A 17,013-nucleotide genomic window follows, 5' to 3' on the forward strand; every position below is an offset into this window, starting at 1 on the left:
TGAGGTTGTAAGACAAAAAGTCCAGTCCGCATTGAAGGGGCTCCGGCACGTGTTTTGCATCCATCCGTGCGGCTCAGTAAAATGGCTGTATGTAGCGGAGCCTCGTGTTGGTTGGGTTCGCTCCCTGCCTCTACCCGGGCTCAGTAACACAACTCCCACAACAATTTCTGTCGCTTTTTTACGCATTGTATGGAGCTTCCACCAGATCTCTAACCCGTTTACGGAACCGGAACCGGGGGGATGGCAGCCGGATTCGGTCCGGTGTAAGGGGTGGGAATGAATCGGCACAAGGATAAATGGTTATAAACAATTATTTATATTCAATGCTAGCTTTTGATTGTGACTGACTCGCCGAGAGAGGGAGAGAGAGGTGGGGGGGTATATCATGGCCGCTCAGGTCGCCACTCTTAACACTAGCCCGCCTTCCGAACTCAAAAAGCCGGATCGAGACCCCAAGGAGGAGTCGTTACCGGGGGAGAAGCAGTCAGACAAAAAGCAGCCGGGGTTGGACAGCGGATCGCCGGGCCGGGGGGATCTGCAGGACGGGGCCGACGGTGGAAATGCAGGGGGAGGAGGGGAACCTGAGATGAAGAACGGGAATGGGAACCCGCCCAGGGCTAACAATAATAACCAGAATGACTCCGTCGGACCGGAGGGAAATAACCATCCAGGTTTGGTGCATCACCACGGCCCCGCTTTTCCGCCACCTTCGTACGGATACAGTCAGCACTACGGTCGGGCCCCTTTTCATCAACATGGCGGACAACAAAGCCCTGGCATGGCAGCTGCTGCGGGTCCGGTCGTACAGCCGAGCAACATGATGGACCCATATCAACCTAATTCACACGACCATGGCTTTTCGAACCACCAGTTTAATAATTACAACCCATTCCCGAACAGGACTCCTTATCCCGGCCAAGCTTACGCCATGAACTCCCCTCGCAGTACCCAGGCGCCGACAGCTGGGGGACAGCCAGCTAAGCAGCAGCCACCAGCGGGAGGACCCACGGCGATGGCTGGATCTTATAGTAACCAGAGATATAACATTGGAAACCCTCAACCTACATCCACACCGACTCTTAACAAGCTCCTGACCTCACCCAGCCCGACACGGGGATATCCAAACTATCCCTCTAGCGACTACAGTAGCCAAGAAGGAGCTAGTAAGGGACCAGCAGACATGGGCAGTAGCGGTCAGTATGGAGGGAGCACTCCGGGTTGGCAACAAAGAAGCCATCACCCGTCGCCTATGAGCCCGGGAAGTGCCGGGCAGCCGCTAGGTAGAAACCAGGTAAAATCACACTTGAACAGGAACATGATGTGGGTTTTTACGTCTCCTTCCCTCCTCCTAGCTAGTTCTCAACGTAGCAGGCCAGCCATTGTCTGATACTAGTTCGCAAAGACTCTAAAATGGCTGCCTCTCGTGTGTGTTTTTTTTCCTTTATAACAAACCATTAAATAATTGTTCTTTCAGCGTATTTGCGAGGGTATTTAGTTACACGGTAGCGTCGCTTGAGGAAGGTATAAGTTGTTGAAACGATGTAAGGACCTTCAGGGAGCCGAGAAGGCCCGACTTTGAAAAGGGGCGAAAATGCACTGCGAACAGCAACGGCTCGTTTTTTCTCCGGTTGCTTTCCTACGCGAATAACACGCAGAATAACTAGTGTTTTTTGTTAAATATGGAGCCACAGTGTGAGAATACATAAAGTGCGACATGTTCGTACACATAATTCTTGGATATTTATCGTTTACATTTACATTCGTATCATTTTCTTGTCCGGGAAGCTATAATTTGGTGGCAATGATGGAAGGAATGTGTTGCATGGCGAATCAGCTTCTCACGCTTAATTAAGTGGTTTGTGTATGTCTATCTTGAATTGCTTAAATGTCATTTAAAGTATGTAATTAACAGCATTTTAGTCTTGTATTGATTAAAGTGTATCCCCGCGCTTTAAAGCTGCTTTTCTTAGTGTGCCCGCTGCTTGTAAACAGTCAGCTCGGCCATATGAGTGAGTGACTGCAGCCTGCAGATTGCAGTTTGCACTGGGATTTGAATTGTGGAGGTAAAATCCTGCTGTCAAAGCCAGGAGATAGTTGGTCTTGGGTTGACATGCTAGCTGAAATCTGATTGGCTCCTCATCCGCTGCTCATGGCCATTTATAATTACATGTGATGCAAGGCAACAGTTGCTGATAACACAACAGTTGCACACCGCATTAACTCATCACAGGGTCGCCACAGATACTACTCTTTTCTATGATCTGCCTTTCCCCTTCCATTTAAAAATGTGATAGAGCAACGGTTAACCTGGAAGATGTATAGTACATCTATATGCTTTTCATGATCAATATCTCCCTTTAGTAGAAAAATAAGATGTGGGCTCCATGTGCATTATTTTTATGATGTTACCACAATCTGGCACATCACATAAGTATAGCTTGATGGATGTAAATGTACTCCTAAGACATGCACAGTCTGTTTTGTAAAAGCTGCTTACAGCCTCATTTATTTTCTGTAATCCAACTAAAATGCATAACCACAGTAATTAACAGTTTACAATATTGTACTCTGTTACAATGTGTGTCATCTTATTAGTTTTCTTATGATCAATTCACATGCCACCTTATTTGTCATCCCTGATGGTACATGGATAAACAAATTAAAGGCTAATAATCATCTTTGTTTTCCGTATTGTACCATGCAGCGCAGTAGCAAAAGGCAAACTGGTGCCCTGCCTGTGAGGAAGTGTGTATGTGTTGCTGCTGTGTCTGGCATGCCACACAAGTTTGACTGTGTGACTGCAAAGAATTCCCCCCAATCCTCCCCCCAAACCAATCAGAAGGCAGTCCACCATCTCTCACTGCCAAGGGAGTTTCCTCTCTGTCTTATGCAGATTAGCCATGTGCTGCACTTATTTATTTCACTTCATTATCTTGGATCTGCAAAATGTCACGTAAGGCATTTTGCATACTCTTTGTAGAGGGGCTGTTGTTAAGCTGAGAAGGCGCTTCTAAGTCAAGTACCCATCAGGGAATTCTCTAGTATTATAAAGGTGATCACTGGAGTTTTCCCAGTGTATGTTCTTCTTTTTGTTTTAGAAATTATTTAAATGTGGGTGTTGGACAATTAGGGAATGAGCTGACTCTAAATGTAATTCACTAACACAGTGAAGAAGTTGGCTGAAGAGCAAGGTACTTGAAGAATAGCTATATGCTCCCAAATGACTGGATTATAGAGAAATGATCTTGTACTTTTTCACTCTCTCTGGCTGTTGTGAAAGTACTTCCTTCATTTCTGGTGTCATTCATCCAGAGCCAAACAGCCTTCTCTGGGGGAAAAAAAAGCTACTTGGACCAGACTCAAAACAGGAGCACAGCTGGGATATGTTTAAGATTGGGCAGACTGCCCTCCATTCGAAAGTAGATATATATAGCTCTGTTGACTTCCGAAACTATGGCAAAGTGAGGTGAAAAAAATCAGGGTAATGACCGTGGGAAATTTCTTCATTCACCAATGGTTATTTTCACCCTTGCACTTAAGTGAAAGTTGAACACTGCAGCCAGGCATTTTATAGATTTTGAGAAATGCTGTAACAGTTAGCAGCACTATGTTTTGGTACATTTATGCTCTGGGGTTGTTTTAATATATTTTCATTTTTATATCTTCTTCTTGTGTTCAGCCACCTGGTCCTATGGACCCAATGGCAAAGATGAGAGGTCAACCATACGGAGCGGCCAGTCCATATGGTCAGCAATCACAGCAAGGGCCTCCTACGGGCCCACAGCAAGGGCCTGGTTACCCCGGCCAGGGTTATGGCCCTCCAGGCCCCCAACGATACCCAATGGGACGTACTCCTGGAGGCATGGGAGGCATGCCGTATGGTTCCCAGGTATTATATGCAAATTAATTAAACTAGAAAAATATCGTGTTTTGTCTTCTTTTGGTCTAAGTGTTTTCTTCAGTGGTGTTTTAAAGTCTGATTTATTTCCATGTCCTGGTTTAGATGGGATCCTATGGACAGCAGGGACCAGGAGGCTATGGCTCTCAGGGCCAGGCACCTTATTACGGCCAGCCTGGCCAGGGTCCTCACCCGAGCCAGCAACAAACCCCTTACTCCCAGCCCCCTCCAGGACAACCAGGTGGCCAGGCAACTTATCCAGGGCAGCCGCACCCTCCACCAACATCTGGCCCTCACACACAAGGAGGACCACCCTATCAGCAGCCCCACATGCCCCCACAGTCACAGGGGCCACTGCCAGGCCCACCCCAAGGGCCATCACAGTCTCAGCCACCTTACTCCCAAGCTTCAGCCCCACAGTCTGGCCAGTCTCCCTATGCCCAGCAGCAGGGTCCTCCTGGTCAAACCCAGCAGCAGCCAAGTTCCCAGGCTCCCCCTGGATCACAAGGCCAGTCCAACTACCCTGGATCCTCACAGGGGCCTCAGCCCCCCTCCTCGCAGCAGACACAGTCTCAGCCTCCACAGCAGCCACCGGGACACAGCCAACACCCACAGGGCCAGCCTGCAGCATACCCCCAGAACCCACAGCAGCAACAGCAAGCACAACAGTCACCTTATCAGCGCTTTCCTCCTCCACAGCAGCAGGTGCTGCCCTCAGTTTGGGATCTTTTTTTTTTTTATATCATACTTAATCATCTTTTTCTATGTTATGTTTCCAGTTTTGTTGGTGGTGCACTTAATTATATTTTTTATCGTGTTTTAGGAAGTATCCCAGGACTCCTTTCAGTCCAATGTCCCTCCATCCACTCAAACTAAATCTGGCACAGATGACAGTCAAGGCCGCCCCTCAAGCCTTCCAGTACGTTATCCTCCTTATATTACTCCTGAAACGGCAATAGCCTTTTACAAGTCCACATTTAAACTCACATTGCACTACTCTATACTGTATCTTTTGTTATTAACCCTTTCATGCACCAATTATGAGAACCTCAATCAAATTTTTTTTCCTGAGTGTTTTTATTCCTCTTTAGGCATGAAAAAAACAATGTGATTGAAAAAATTCTTCTGAAAAATAAATTAAGATAAAATAAAATAAAAATAATTTTAAAAACATTTAAAAATACATAAAAAAAATAATAATAAAAAAAAATTCTTATGAACCTATTTTTCATCAAGTTGCAAAAATGTCCACTCAGCTGGACACCACATGTTTAATTTTTGATGCACAGAAACATGAATTTAGTAATAAATTGTATGAAAACTATGGGGAGGGCTTGTGATTCTGGGGGTTTATGCTCAGGAGAGATCTACATAATGTTACCAATTCATGTCAGAAAAGATGTGTAGTGTCTTAAAATTCAAGATATGTGTAAAAAAAAAAACCCAACAACAACAAAATCCATGAATATACAAGAGAACAGCTATAGAATAGCTGTCCACTGTAGTGACCAGTATGCATGAAAGGGTTAAATTATAGATAAACTACTTAGCATTATGATTTAAGATTCATTAACTGGAAATGCCTTGAAACTACTTGCAATCAAAAAATTTAATTTGTCTGTTTGCTTCTATATTGGCTGTTGTGATTTTAGTGTATTTATGATTAAGGACGAAACTTGCTGCTGCACATTAATAGTTGTTAGACAGCATTAAGGCTGGTACTTGTTGAAAAGATGCCATTTAAATGTAGTAATAGAGATGAATATAAGGCAGATTGTGTGTTGAAATCACATTGCAAGGCTGCCTCTAACCGCTGACTCAGCTTGCGTCCTACAAACCTTGGTAACCATGACAACTCCAGCATTAATGTGCAATTCATTTTTCTTTGAAAAAGATAAGGCCTCTGGGTCTTTGTGTGTTTGTGTGTAGATATGTGTGCCACTTTCATCCAAACAACAGAAGGAACTGCAACTTACAAACACTACAGTTTCTATATAAAGTAAACGATAACAGCACTATAGTAGGTAGTGATTAGTAGTGTAAAAGTAAAAAAAAATGTACACAGAATGTGTCAAAAACCACAACAGAAAATCTCAGTGCTCAACTGCTAAATCTATTACAAATTTCTTTCCCCCCATTATTTCTTTTCTTATAACTTCTCTCTTGAATGTATTTTCAGGACCTGTCAGGATCTATTGATGACCTGCCTACAGGTACAGAGGGTGCCCTCAGTCCTGGTGTGAGCACTTCAGGTGTGTCAAGCAGCCAGGGAGAGCAGAGCAACCCGGCACAGTCTCCCTTCTCCCCTCACACCTCTCCCCATCTGCCGGGTATCCGAGGGCCTTCACCATCCCCAGCTGGTTCCCCTGCTAGTGCTAGCACGCCTCGCACAGGGCCGCTGTCCCCTGCCAACATGCCAGGTGGGGCAGTCACTCACATGCTAAATTGAAACATATGACACTTATAAATCATGATATTGATGCATTTATGTAGACTTATTTTGTTGATTGATGAGTGCCAGATTATGTTTTCTGCTTTTGGTCATCACAGCTTTTTTGTGTTGCTTTTGCAGTTCAAGGAAAAAAATGGAATTCCCACTTCTCTGATGAATTTATTTATATTTCTGAAAAATAATAATTTAATCAGAAAGCACATGGACAGTTGTGTATACTCAATATCTTATTATTTAACCTCGCTTAGTTTTTCTTTTATGGTTACTCCACTCTTTACCTCAGCTGTAGCATCAAAGATGTTCCCCAGTCACACAGCATGTTTACGTGCCTATTTATACAACACATTTGTATACAAGTCTAATCAAATACCACGTATCACAATATCTATGCGCTGATTTTCTTGTTGGTGTAAATTAATTCCTCAAATTGTCATGAAAGTTTTTTTTAAAAATTAATTTAAAGGTGTGTTAAAGTAGGACATGGCATGTTTTTGTCCATTCTTCAGTGTCCAGTATTAGTAAATGAACTAATTTTTCAGTGTAGGAAAAAGGTGTTGTAAATAATAATTTCTACTTTCCAATGAACTAGAGTACATCCACTCAAAATATTTTAGATTTTGTGATGTTATAACCACAGTGTACTTTCTGTGTCTAAAAAGAGAAGTCAGTACTCTGTTAGTTTCTATGTTGGCTATGTAATTGTCTTTTTTAAATCATTGTCTGGGAGGCAAGAAACTCCGCTTATATTGAGGAGAATTTAAGGCACGCACATTTGAAAATTATTATTATTATTTTTTTTAAACTTGTAACACTCTGGTACCTTTGTCTTTATCTCTAGCTCACACTAATTTAATTTGAATTCTACTGTTCAGGTACCCAGATGCCTCCTAGACCATCAAGTGTGCAGTCAGATGGGAGCTTACACCCTGGAATGAGCCCATCTCCCATGGCCCAGGACAGAGGTACACTGCAGTCGAAGTGTTAAGTTTTTACATACAGAGTTTTCTCTGTATTTGAGTCTCATCACTGTCTCTTGTGTCCTGTATTAGCTTTTATGCAGAGAAACCCTCAGATGCCCCCCTATGGCTCCCCTCAGTCAGCTTCTGCTCTGTCACCACGCCAGTCCTCGGGTGGACAGATGCATCCTAGTATGGGTCCATATCAGCAAAACAATTCAATGGGCTACGGACAACAGGGAGGACAGTATGGCCCCCAAGGTGTGTATTTTTACACTGGCCCAGTTTAAAATGAAGTTCTACTGATGTGAAAAGATTGAAATACAGAAGAATATAAGCAAATGTTCATGATCTTAAATTTCGTTTATTCCATGATGGATGCTTTATTTAGTTTTCCCAGTTTACAAATATTTCCCTTTAGATAAACTTATGGAAGATATCTCCTGGCCTCATAGGAATACCATGCTATCGCTGGTCCCTCCCTCTGACTCTGTTGCGGCTATTTATAGCTGTGTAGCAGAGAGTCAGCTGACGTAGCAGAGCCTCCTGTCAGTAGAGCCGAGACTGTGACGAAGGCTTGTTGCTCAGGGTGCATAGCTTTCACTGCTAGCACACTGGGGGAAAAGTCTGCCTCACATAGCTCTATAATAAAAGATTACAATCAACAACTTAACTTAGCAGTTATATTTAATACAAATAAAGTTTTAGGTGTTGCAGTGATGTATTTTTTTTCTCCACAGACCAGCTTATAGTTAGTGATTTGTTTAACTTAAATATACCTTTGTATTGTCATTTTAAGGTTATCCACGGCAACCTGGATATGGCAATATGCCTAATGCTAACTACCCTGGACCAGGTATGGGTCCAATGAACCCCATGGCAGGACAAGGTGGGGGGCCACCATATGCTGGCATGCCTCCTGGAAGGATGCCTCCAAATCAAATGGGGGCACGTCCATATGGCCCCAATATGGGTCCAAACATGGGCCCCAACATGCCTCCAAATATGGGCAACATGCCACCCCAGGTAGGCTCAGGGATGTGTCCTCCTCCAGGCATGAACAGAAAGCCCCAGGACCCTTCAGTTATGCAGCACCCCGCCTCTAACGCCATGCACAACAGGTTTGTTTACAGTGGATTCTTCTTTTAGTAAATTAGGTTTCTCACATTAAACTAGATAGCCACACAGTACTTTGTGACTAAGGTGTACACTAAATTCTTATTATGACCAATTTTCCATCCAGAATGCCGGGTTATCCCAACATGTCTCCGGGCATGATGAGCTCCGGTCCGCCCTATGGTCCTCCTATGAACAACATGCCTGGAATGATGAACACTCAAGGTGGATCCCCTTATCCAATGGGGCCAAACATGGCTAATAATTCAAGTGGTAAGTTGCACATACATGGTTGCAATGCACCTTTTTTAATGTGGAAAATTTGTTTCAATTCTAATTCTCTTTGTACTACTATTATTAGGCATGGCCCCAAGTCCAGAGATGAACAATAAAATGAATAACAAAGTGGATGGGACTGTAACGTCAAAACCAGAGCCCAAATCGAAGGTAACCTGTCTGCTATGTTGTATTACCTTTATTTAAAATGCCTATGTCTTCATTTAATGACTACAATGTCCAGTATGTTTATTTTGGAAGTTTGTTCCTCATTTCTCTTGTATGAAACAGAAGTCAAATTCATCAACTACAACCAGTGAAAAGATAACACGGCTGTATGAGTTAGGACCAGAGCCAGACAGGAAGATGTGGGTGGACCGTTATTTGGCCTTCATTGAAGAGAAAGCCATGGGCATGACCAACCTCCCAGCTGTAGGACGCAAACCACTCGACCTCTTTCGGCTGTACATGTCAGTCAAGGAGATTGGAGGCATGACACAGGTGAATACAGCGTTCAGTATAGCCTTCTGCTGAATTTCATGTTAAATTTGTTTCTTGAAATGTACTTACACTCTGTCTTCAGGTCAATAAGAATAAGAAATGGCGTGATCTGGCTACTTCCCTGAATGTGGGCACATCTAGCAGTGCTGCCAGTTCTTTGAAGAAACAGTACATCCAGTGTCTTTATGCCTTTGAGTGCAAAATTGAGCGTGGTGAGGACCCCCCTCCTGAGATTTTTTCAGACAACAAAAAGAATCAAGCTGCTAAAGTCCAGCCACCCTCACCAGGTTAGTGCCTCACACCTGCTGTAATTTGAAATATTGTGCTCCAATTCATATAGAAAATGCATAACTTTTCCTTGTTTGCCTTGATTGTCATTAAAATCATGTATCGTGTCTGTCTGCTCCTCTCTTTATTTCAATGAAAGCGTCCCTCTGCTCCACAGCTGGGTCAGGGTCTCTGCAGGGTCCTCAGACACCCCAGTCCACCAGCAGCTCAATGGCTGAGGGGGGAGACCTAAAACCTCCCACCCCAGCCTCCACTCCTCACTCACAGATCCCCCCAATGCCCCCTGGGGCCAGGTGAGTCTCATCTATGCAAGCTTGACCAGTAGTCATTTATCATTTGATTTAGTTTTGAAAAAATATAACAGAAACTAATTTCTTTTTGCCTATTCTTCTGCCACCTCTCCCTCTTGTCTCTTAATATCCACCCCTCCCCCTTGTCTTCGCTTCTGTTCTAGGAGCAGTGTTAACTTGCAAGACCCCTTTTCTGAAGGTAATGACCCCGCTTTCCCTCGGAGGAACATGACCCCCAACTCTGCTTATCAGTCTGGCATGAACACCCCAGACATGCAAGGGCGTATGGGAAGTTATGAACCCAACAAGGACCCCTTCAGTAACATGCGCAAAGGTGAACAGGAGCTGAATCCCTTATCTTTTCTTCTTTCTATTACCACTAAATAGCAATTTGAGTCACAGTGTGTTCATATTATCGCTTATAAGGTTATTTCTGCATGCATTTTCAGTTGGGGAGCAGTTTCTACCAGCTAATCAGGGCCCAAACAGTGGAGTTGGTGACCAGCAGCAGCAGCAACCACAACAACAACCACCACAGACACAGCAGCAGCCTCCATTCAACAGAGGACCGCCAGGGGCCATGGGCTCGATGCCAATGGGGCCCAGACAGCAGTATCCTTATGGACCAGGCTATGACAGGAGGTAAGACAGGGATTTCCAAAGTCACTTAACACTGCTACAAATATTAAATGTGTCCTGACTAGCAACTTAATGGTGCAAACCCATGTTTCTACAAAACATGTTTCTTCTAAAACACTTCAGAAATTGATTCAATTCCTGATACAATCAGTGCTGCTTATTTACATCTGCTGAAGGGTATTTATAATATGTAATGTCAAGGTTTTGTGATGAAAACGTAATTAAATACATGGCATCAGTTTTCAGAAGCTAAATACAGTTGAACTGGTACGTATTTTTGTTTAAGTCATGTCTTTGTGAGTTATTTTGTGTATTTTAATCATGAAATAGGGTTCATACACCAGATGTTGACTACACTGAAAAAATCTGTCATCAATTGTCCACTCTGTTATTCCTATGGAAGTTGTGAAATCATTGTTTTTGTCCTAGCACAGGTTTAATTTCTGTGTTTGCAACAAATGATAAATATATCTCTGTTTTTTCCTGATTTGCCAGATCGGAGCAAGGAATGGGCCCAGAGGGCAACATGGGATCCGGTGCTCCTCAGCCAAACCCTATGATGCCTGCCAATGCCGACACGGGGATGTATTCGCCAAATCGCTTCCCACCACAGCAGCCACGGTCAGTTCACTTAGCAAGGTTCCTGAGGTTTAATCTACTGTCACTGGAAACTGAACATCCATTTAAGAACAAGTTTTTGTTATTGTGAATCCTTGTCTTGAGGATTCCTTTGTAAAATAGGAAAATTTATTTAAAATATCTGATCCTAAAAATCCTCAGAAATTGAATGACTGAATGAAAAGGTGAATACAAAACTGTACTTAGTTAATTCATTTGTCTCTCTTTGATATTGATGGATCAATGTGGATCAGTTGTGTTGTCGTTAGTCTTGTATTTCAGATAATTATTTCAAGTTCACCCTACATTCACAGCTTCTCAACTGTAGTTGAAAACTGTTACAGTGGATGTGGTGAAGTTTGCATAGAAATCACATGATTACTCAATTAATTATTACATAGCGGTTTAATGTTGTAAATTCTTTACACTAAGCCACAGTGCTGATTGTGTGTCTGACTGCATGTATGTAATATATTTGTGATTTAAATGAATGAGACATTCATAATACTTAAGTGGTCAAACTGATGAGGCATGATGTTTGCAGGCATGATTCCTATGGTAATCAGTATCCTGGACAGGGAACGCCCCCTACTGGCTCTTACCCAAATCAGCAGCCAGGAATGTATCCACAACAACAACAACAGGTAAATTCATCTGCATTAAACAGTCATGTTCTTTAATCTAAATACAGTGGAATATGGCAATATCAGTCATTTCACTATTTCAGTTTTTATTTTACTATGACTTACAGAGATCTTATTTTAGATAAGTAGAGAATTTTATGAATTCTTGTAATTCTTAGTGAAATGTTAAATTATTTCTTTCTGTGTATTTGTAGAGTTACAAGCGTCCTGTGGAAGGTGGTTATCCTCCAGCAAAGCGTCATGAAGCAGAGTACAATACGCCCTTCCCCGGTGGACAACAGCCACCACAGCAACAGCAGCAACAGCAAGGAGGCTCCTCTGCACCCTCTTCAGGACAGCAGGAGTCGTACAATCAGTACGGTGGCAGTGGGCCTTTCCCTGGCTCTGATCGCCGTCCACCTGGTCCAGGCAATCAGTTTCCCTTTCCCTTTGGTCGCGAACGTATGCAGGGAGCAACAGGGCCAAATGCTCAGCCCAGTATGCCCCCTCAGATGATGCAGTCAGGCCCTGAGGGTCCTCAAGGAGGCATGTGGCAGGGACCGCGAGACATGAACTATCAGAACTACCCCAGCCGGCAGGGTGGTCCTGGGGGTCCACCACAGGGTCACACTTACCCTGGGATGAACCGGTCAGAGGAGATGATGCCGTCAGAACAGCGCATGAATCATGACAGCCAGTGGGGAGGACAGATGGGTCCACGACAGCCTCCCTACGGTCCAGGAGGGCCTGGCCAGCCTATGCCTCGTTCCGTACAGTCCAACTACCAGCCCCCTCAGGGAGTGCAGAACCACATTCCACAGGTGTCTAGCCCAGCCTCCATGCCCCGCCCCTTGGAGAGCAGGACATCACCAAGTAAATCTCCCTATATGCACGGAGTAATGAAGATGCAGAAAGCTGGCCCTCCAGTGCCTGCGTCTCACATAGTGCCCCCTCCAGTGCAGTCGCCTTTAATACGGAGAGACATGCCTTTTCCCCCAGGCTCTATAGAAGCTACCCATCCCGTCCTGAAACCACGGCGGAGACTCACCATGAAAGACATCGGTATGACCATAAACTAGACATTTAAAAAGGAATTTGTTATTGAACATCTTTGTGAGAGACAGTTTGGGTAGATTAATCTTTAACTTTTGGTTGGTTCTTGTTAAAAAATAGTGTTTTTGTGTCTTCCTGTAACTTCTAGGAACCCCAGAGGCCTGGAGAGTTATGATGTCATTAAAATCTGGTCTACTAGCTGAGAGTACATGGGCCTTAGACACCATCAACATTCTCCTGTATGATGATGGCAGCATCACCACTTTTGACCTCAACACGGTGAGACTAAACTTCATGTCTATGTGATTGTTAATTATTTTATTTTCTTTAGTTTTTGTTTGTTTCACTGTTGTGTAAGGTATAATGTACAGAGAGGTTATTGTTGAATAAGCTTTGATACAGAAAGAATAGACCTTAGAATGTTGTCCTTGACCACCACAGTGGAGAAATTAACATTGCCATGTAATAAACTTAAATAAATGCAACATGTATAGTGCTTGCAGCATAGTTAATTAGCAGACCATGTCTTTGATTAGGCTTTTAAGAAACGGCACTACTACAAGCATAGAGAGTAAAAGCACAACTAACACAGATCAGGCAAATTCTGTCTTATACATTTTAAAAGACTAACATGAAAACAAATCTAGACAACCAACTAGTACAAAAAATATAAATGAACAATGGGTATTTGAAAATTAAGAACAGGAATACCTTGAGGTATTTCATTGTTCACAGATTTAGCTTTGTTTAAGAAATAGTTTTGCCCTGGCCTTGAAAGCTTTAAAAAAACACTAAATGTTTTCATTTCTGATGGCAAGGTACTCTAAATTGGTGGGGCTAACTGGAAAAATACACTGAGCAAATGTTTTGTTGGTTTTCTCTGGAAGTGTGCAGTACACAGTGATCATGTGTAGTAATGTTTTGTATTTATGTTTCCTCAGTTACCTGGTCTACTAGAGCTGGTGGTTGAGTATTTCAGACGCTGCCTCATTGAAATCTTTGGCATTCTTCGGGAGTATGAAGTGGGAGACCCTGGCCAGAGGACACTACTAGATCCTGATGCCTTGAAACGAGACTCGGACAGCACAGAAGAAGAGGAACCACAGGCTGAGGACATGGAGCAGGAGGAAGATGAGGATGATGAAGAAGAGGAGGAAACGGAGGGTCCAGATCGTGTGAAAGAGGAGAAAGACCAAGAGCAATGCTCTGACTCTCGGGAGGAGAAAGTAGAAGATGAGGACAGGAAGAGTAAAGGTTCTTCCTCTGAACAGACAAGCTTACCCCAATCTTTACCTGCCGATGAGAGACCCAAACAGGCCAGCAAATTTGACAAGTTTCCCTTAAAGGTGGTACGAAAGAAAGACCCATTTGTAGCTGGGCAATCTAATAATCATGGCAAATTGCAAGAGTTTGACAGTGGGTTACTTCATTGGAGTGCTGGAGGTGGAGACTCAACAGAACACATCCAGACCCACTTTGAACCACGAAAAGACTTCTTGGAACCACGAGAAAGAATACCTGTGCCCCCAGTTTTGCTGAGGAGACGACTCCCGGAAGAGGAGATAAGGGAAAACTGTCTGCCAACAGAAGAGAAGACAAAGCATCAGGATGAAGAAGAGAGGCCAAAACAGATAGAGAAAGAAACTGGTTCAGAGAAGACCAACAGCCCACTCAATACAGAGGAGGAGAAGAAAATCGATTCTGTGGCCAAGTTGGTTGAAAAACTCACTAAAGGTCATCAAGAGAATAATAGACCCAATCCTTTCTTGGGTAGTGGGTTAACCCACCGGGCACAGCAAAGTGGTACCATCCTAGAGGACGAGCCTCATAGTAAAGATGAAGGGCCACTCATAGCACTTGCAAATTGGCAGGATTCATTGGCCCGGCGCTGCATTTGTATCTCCAATATTGTCCGCAGCCTTTCCTTTGTTCCAGGCAATGACCACGAGATGTCCAAACATCCAGGGCTACTACTGCTACTGGGACGCCTGATCCTGCTCCATCACAGGCACCCTGAGCGCAAACAGGCACCACTCACCTATGAAAAAGATGAGGATTCAGACGAGGGAATGGGCCAAAGGGATGAATGGTGGTGGGACTGCTTGGAGCTTCTGAGGGAGAACACACTGGTCACTCTTGCGAACATCTCAGGTCAACTGGACCTGTCCATCTACCCAGAGAGCATCTGTTTGCCTATCTTGGATGGTCTTCTCCACTGGGCTGTCTGCCCCTCAGCGGAGGCTCAGGACCCATTCCCCACAATGGGCCACCACAGCGCATTGTCACCTCAGAGACTGGTCCTGGAGACGCTAAGCAAACTCAGCATCCAAGACAACAACGTGGACCTCATCTTGGCCACTCCACCATTTAGTCGACTGGAGAAGCTATATGGGAACCTGGTGCGGCTAATTGGAGATCGGAAAGTAGCAGTCTGCAGGGAGATGGCGGTTGTCTTATTGGCAAACTTGGCCCAGGGTGATACTATAGCAGCACGAGCAATTGCTGTTCAGAAGGGCAGTGTGGGGAACTTGCTGGGCTTCCTGGAGGATAGTCTGGCAGCCACACAGCTTCAGCAGAGCCAGAGCTCTCTACTACACCTACAGGGGATGCACTTCGAGCCCACAAGCCCGGACATGATGCGGCGAGCTGCCCGGGCTCTGCACGCCTTAGCCAAGGTGGAGGAGAACCACTCAGAGTTCACACTACATGAGTCCCGACTCCTTGACCTTTCAGTGTCCCCTCTAATGAACTCGCTGGTTTCTCATGTTATCTGTGATGTACTCTTTTTGATCGGCCAGTCATGACAGCTGTAGGGAGCCGTGGCTCCACTTTTTGGGGGTTTTATCCCCATCCTCTCTTCCCTGGTAACCTGGCTTGAGTGTGTAACAGGGCAAGGAAAGCAACTGTCTTTTAATTTATGAAAACCCTTCAAATTCCATACTCTGAGCCCTCCCCAGGCTGCCCTTGCTCAAGGAGGGTAATCGCAGAGCTGTGGTGGATTACAACCCAGAGAAATGCCCAAGAAGTGACACTACTTGCAACATGAATGCCAACTGGATGCAGAGCACTATAGTGGGGAGACTATTCTACACTTGGGGGAAAAGTACTTTTTAATACAGATAAATAAATGAATAAATAAATAAATAGCTGAAAAACAAAAACTGTAACCAAAGTTGCTGTCTCGTTTACAGTGAGTTTGGGAGACGCAGTGTGCCCTAGCTCTCCCCTCAAGGGTACAATGAGTCTGTAACTGGTTGATGTTCAGAGGTGAAGCAGACTGACAAGTGGCCTACTGGTTATAGTTGCTGTAGTTGGATTCTCACCAGTCAGCCCGACAGTTGACATAAAATGCTGTCAATAGACATCTTCACCGGGGAGGCCTGTGCAGTGTGCAGTAGATTGTAGGACATTTTCTGTACCGTACTGCTCTTGAGTGTAAGCATTCTGTAACACGTTTCACACAGAAGCTGATGATGCAGCTCTTCTAGAGTTTTGAGGTCATTTTAGTTTGGTGTTAAACAGAAAATGGCTTTCTTCCCCAAAGTATCGAGAACCTACAACACCCTTACCTCCTCTTATCCCTTGATTGTATGAATACCCTTATGAAAAGAAATCACCTCTTAGGACTGGTTTTCAACTTCAAATACAGCTTTGCTGTGGTGTATATATAATGTTGTACATTACACTTCCTTTGTGTCTGTCTCTGTCTGTGTCACTATTCTCACACTTGTTATTGGTGAGGGATGGATGCTGACATGAGTTTGATCCGTTACCTCCAGTCCCCACTGATTAGACCCACTCCTCTGGTCTCACCACAGCTCCATAGTATGGCAGACACGGCTCAAACCTGTTATCTCCTGGTACAACAAAAATAAACTAGATGAAGTACACATTTGACAATTTTTCTCCAGTCATGGATTCTGCATATTTGTATTTCAGACAATGTAGCTAAGACAACATGTAAATTCCTCCCTTTCCCTTTTTTGGCTCAATGAATATCATTTATTCAGTATGAAATCTTTATACTATATGTTCCACGTGGTAAGAATAAATGTACATTAAATCTTCGTAAGCTGTTTGATGGTTTCGTTCTTCTGTAAAAATCACTATTTTGCAAGTTGGAGATGTTTTAACTATAAAACAGCATCAAAAGCAAATGAACTTTTATTACTAACTTGAATGGATGACAGAACAGTGTGACAAACTGTTCAGCCTTAGTAGATGTAAAGTCACTTCAGTGTGCTCATTAAATGCGGACCTTGGTTTATGCCAATACAACATTTTACAGGATGAGGTGACTAAT

At 43.8% G+C, this 17,013-nt stretch overlaps 1 protein-coding gene across 4 annotated transcripts; it reads left to right on the forward strand.

The window, feature by feature from the left end:
• The first annotated feature begins 82 nt into the window (after positions 1-82).
• arid1aa (AT-rich interaction domain 1Aa) lies at positions 83-16,786 on the forward strand. Of its 4 annotated transcripts, none has more exons than XM_030157357.1 (20): positions 83-1,291; positions 3,680-3,889; positions 4,004-4,603; positions 4,722-4,817; positions 6,078-6,318; positions 7,223-7,312; positions 7,400-7,567; positions 8,106-8,427; positions 8,550-8,695; positions 8,784-8,869; positions 8,990-9,199; positions 9,282-9,486; positions 9,627-9,780; positions 9,942-10,111; positions 10,227-10,419; positions 10,912-11,037; positions 11,579-11,673; positions 11,871-12,719; positions 12,859-12,989; positions 13,652-15,514. In XM_030157357.1, exons 1-20 carry the CDS (start codon positions 386-388, stop codon positions 15,512-15,514), a joined length of 6,861 nt encoding a protein of 2,286 aa, XP_030013217.1. In that variant the 5' UTR covers positions 83-385. The 4 variants fall into 4 exon arrangements, with proteins under 4 accessions (XP_030013217.1, XP_030013218.1, XP_030013219.1 ...); XM_030157358.1 differs by having other exon boundaries at positions 9,948-10,111; positions 11,579-11,678; positions 11,873-12,719; XM_030157359.1 differs by having other exon boundaries at positions 9,645-9,780; positions 11,579-11,678; positions 11,873-12,719.
• Positions 16,787-17,013: the final 227 nt, after the last annotated feature.

The sequence above is a fragment of the Sphaeramia orbicularis genome, chromosome 16 (genome assembly GCF_902148855.1).
Source record: "Sphaeramia orbicularis chromosome 16, fSphaOr1.1, whole genome shotgun sequence".
Lineage (NCBI taxonomy): Eukaryota > Metazoa > Chordata > Actinopteri > Kurtiformes > Apogonidae > Sphaeramia > Sphaeramia orbicularis.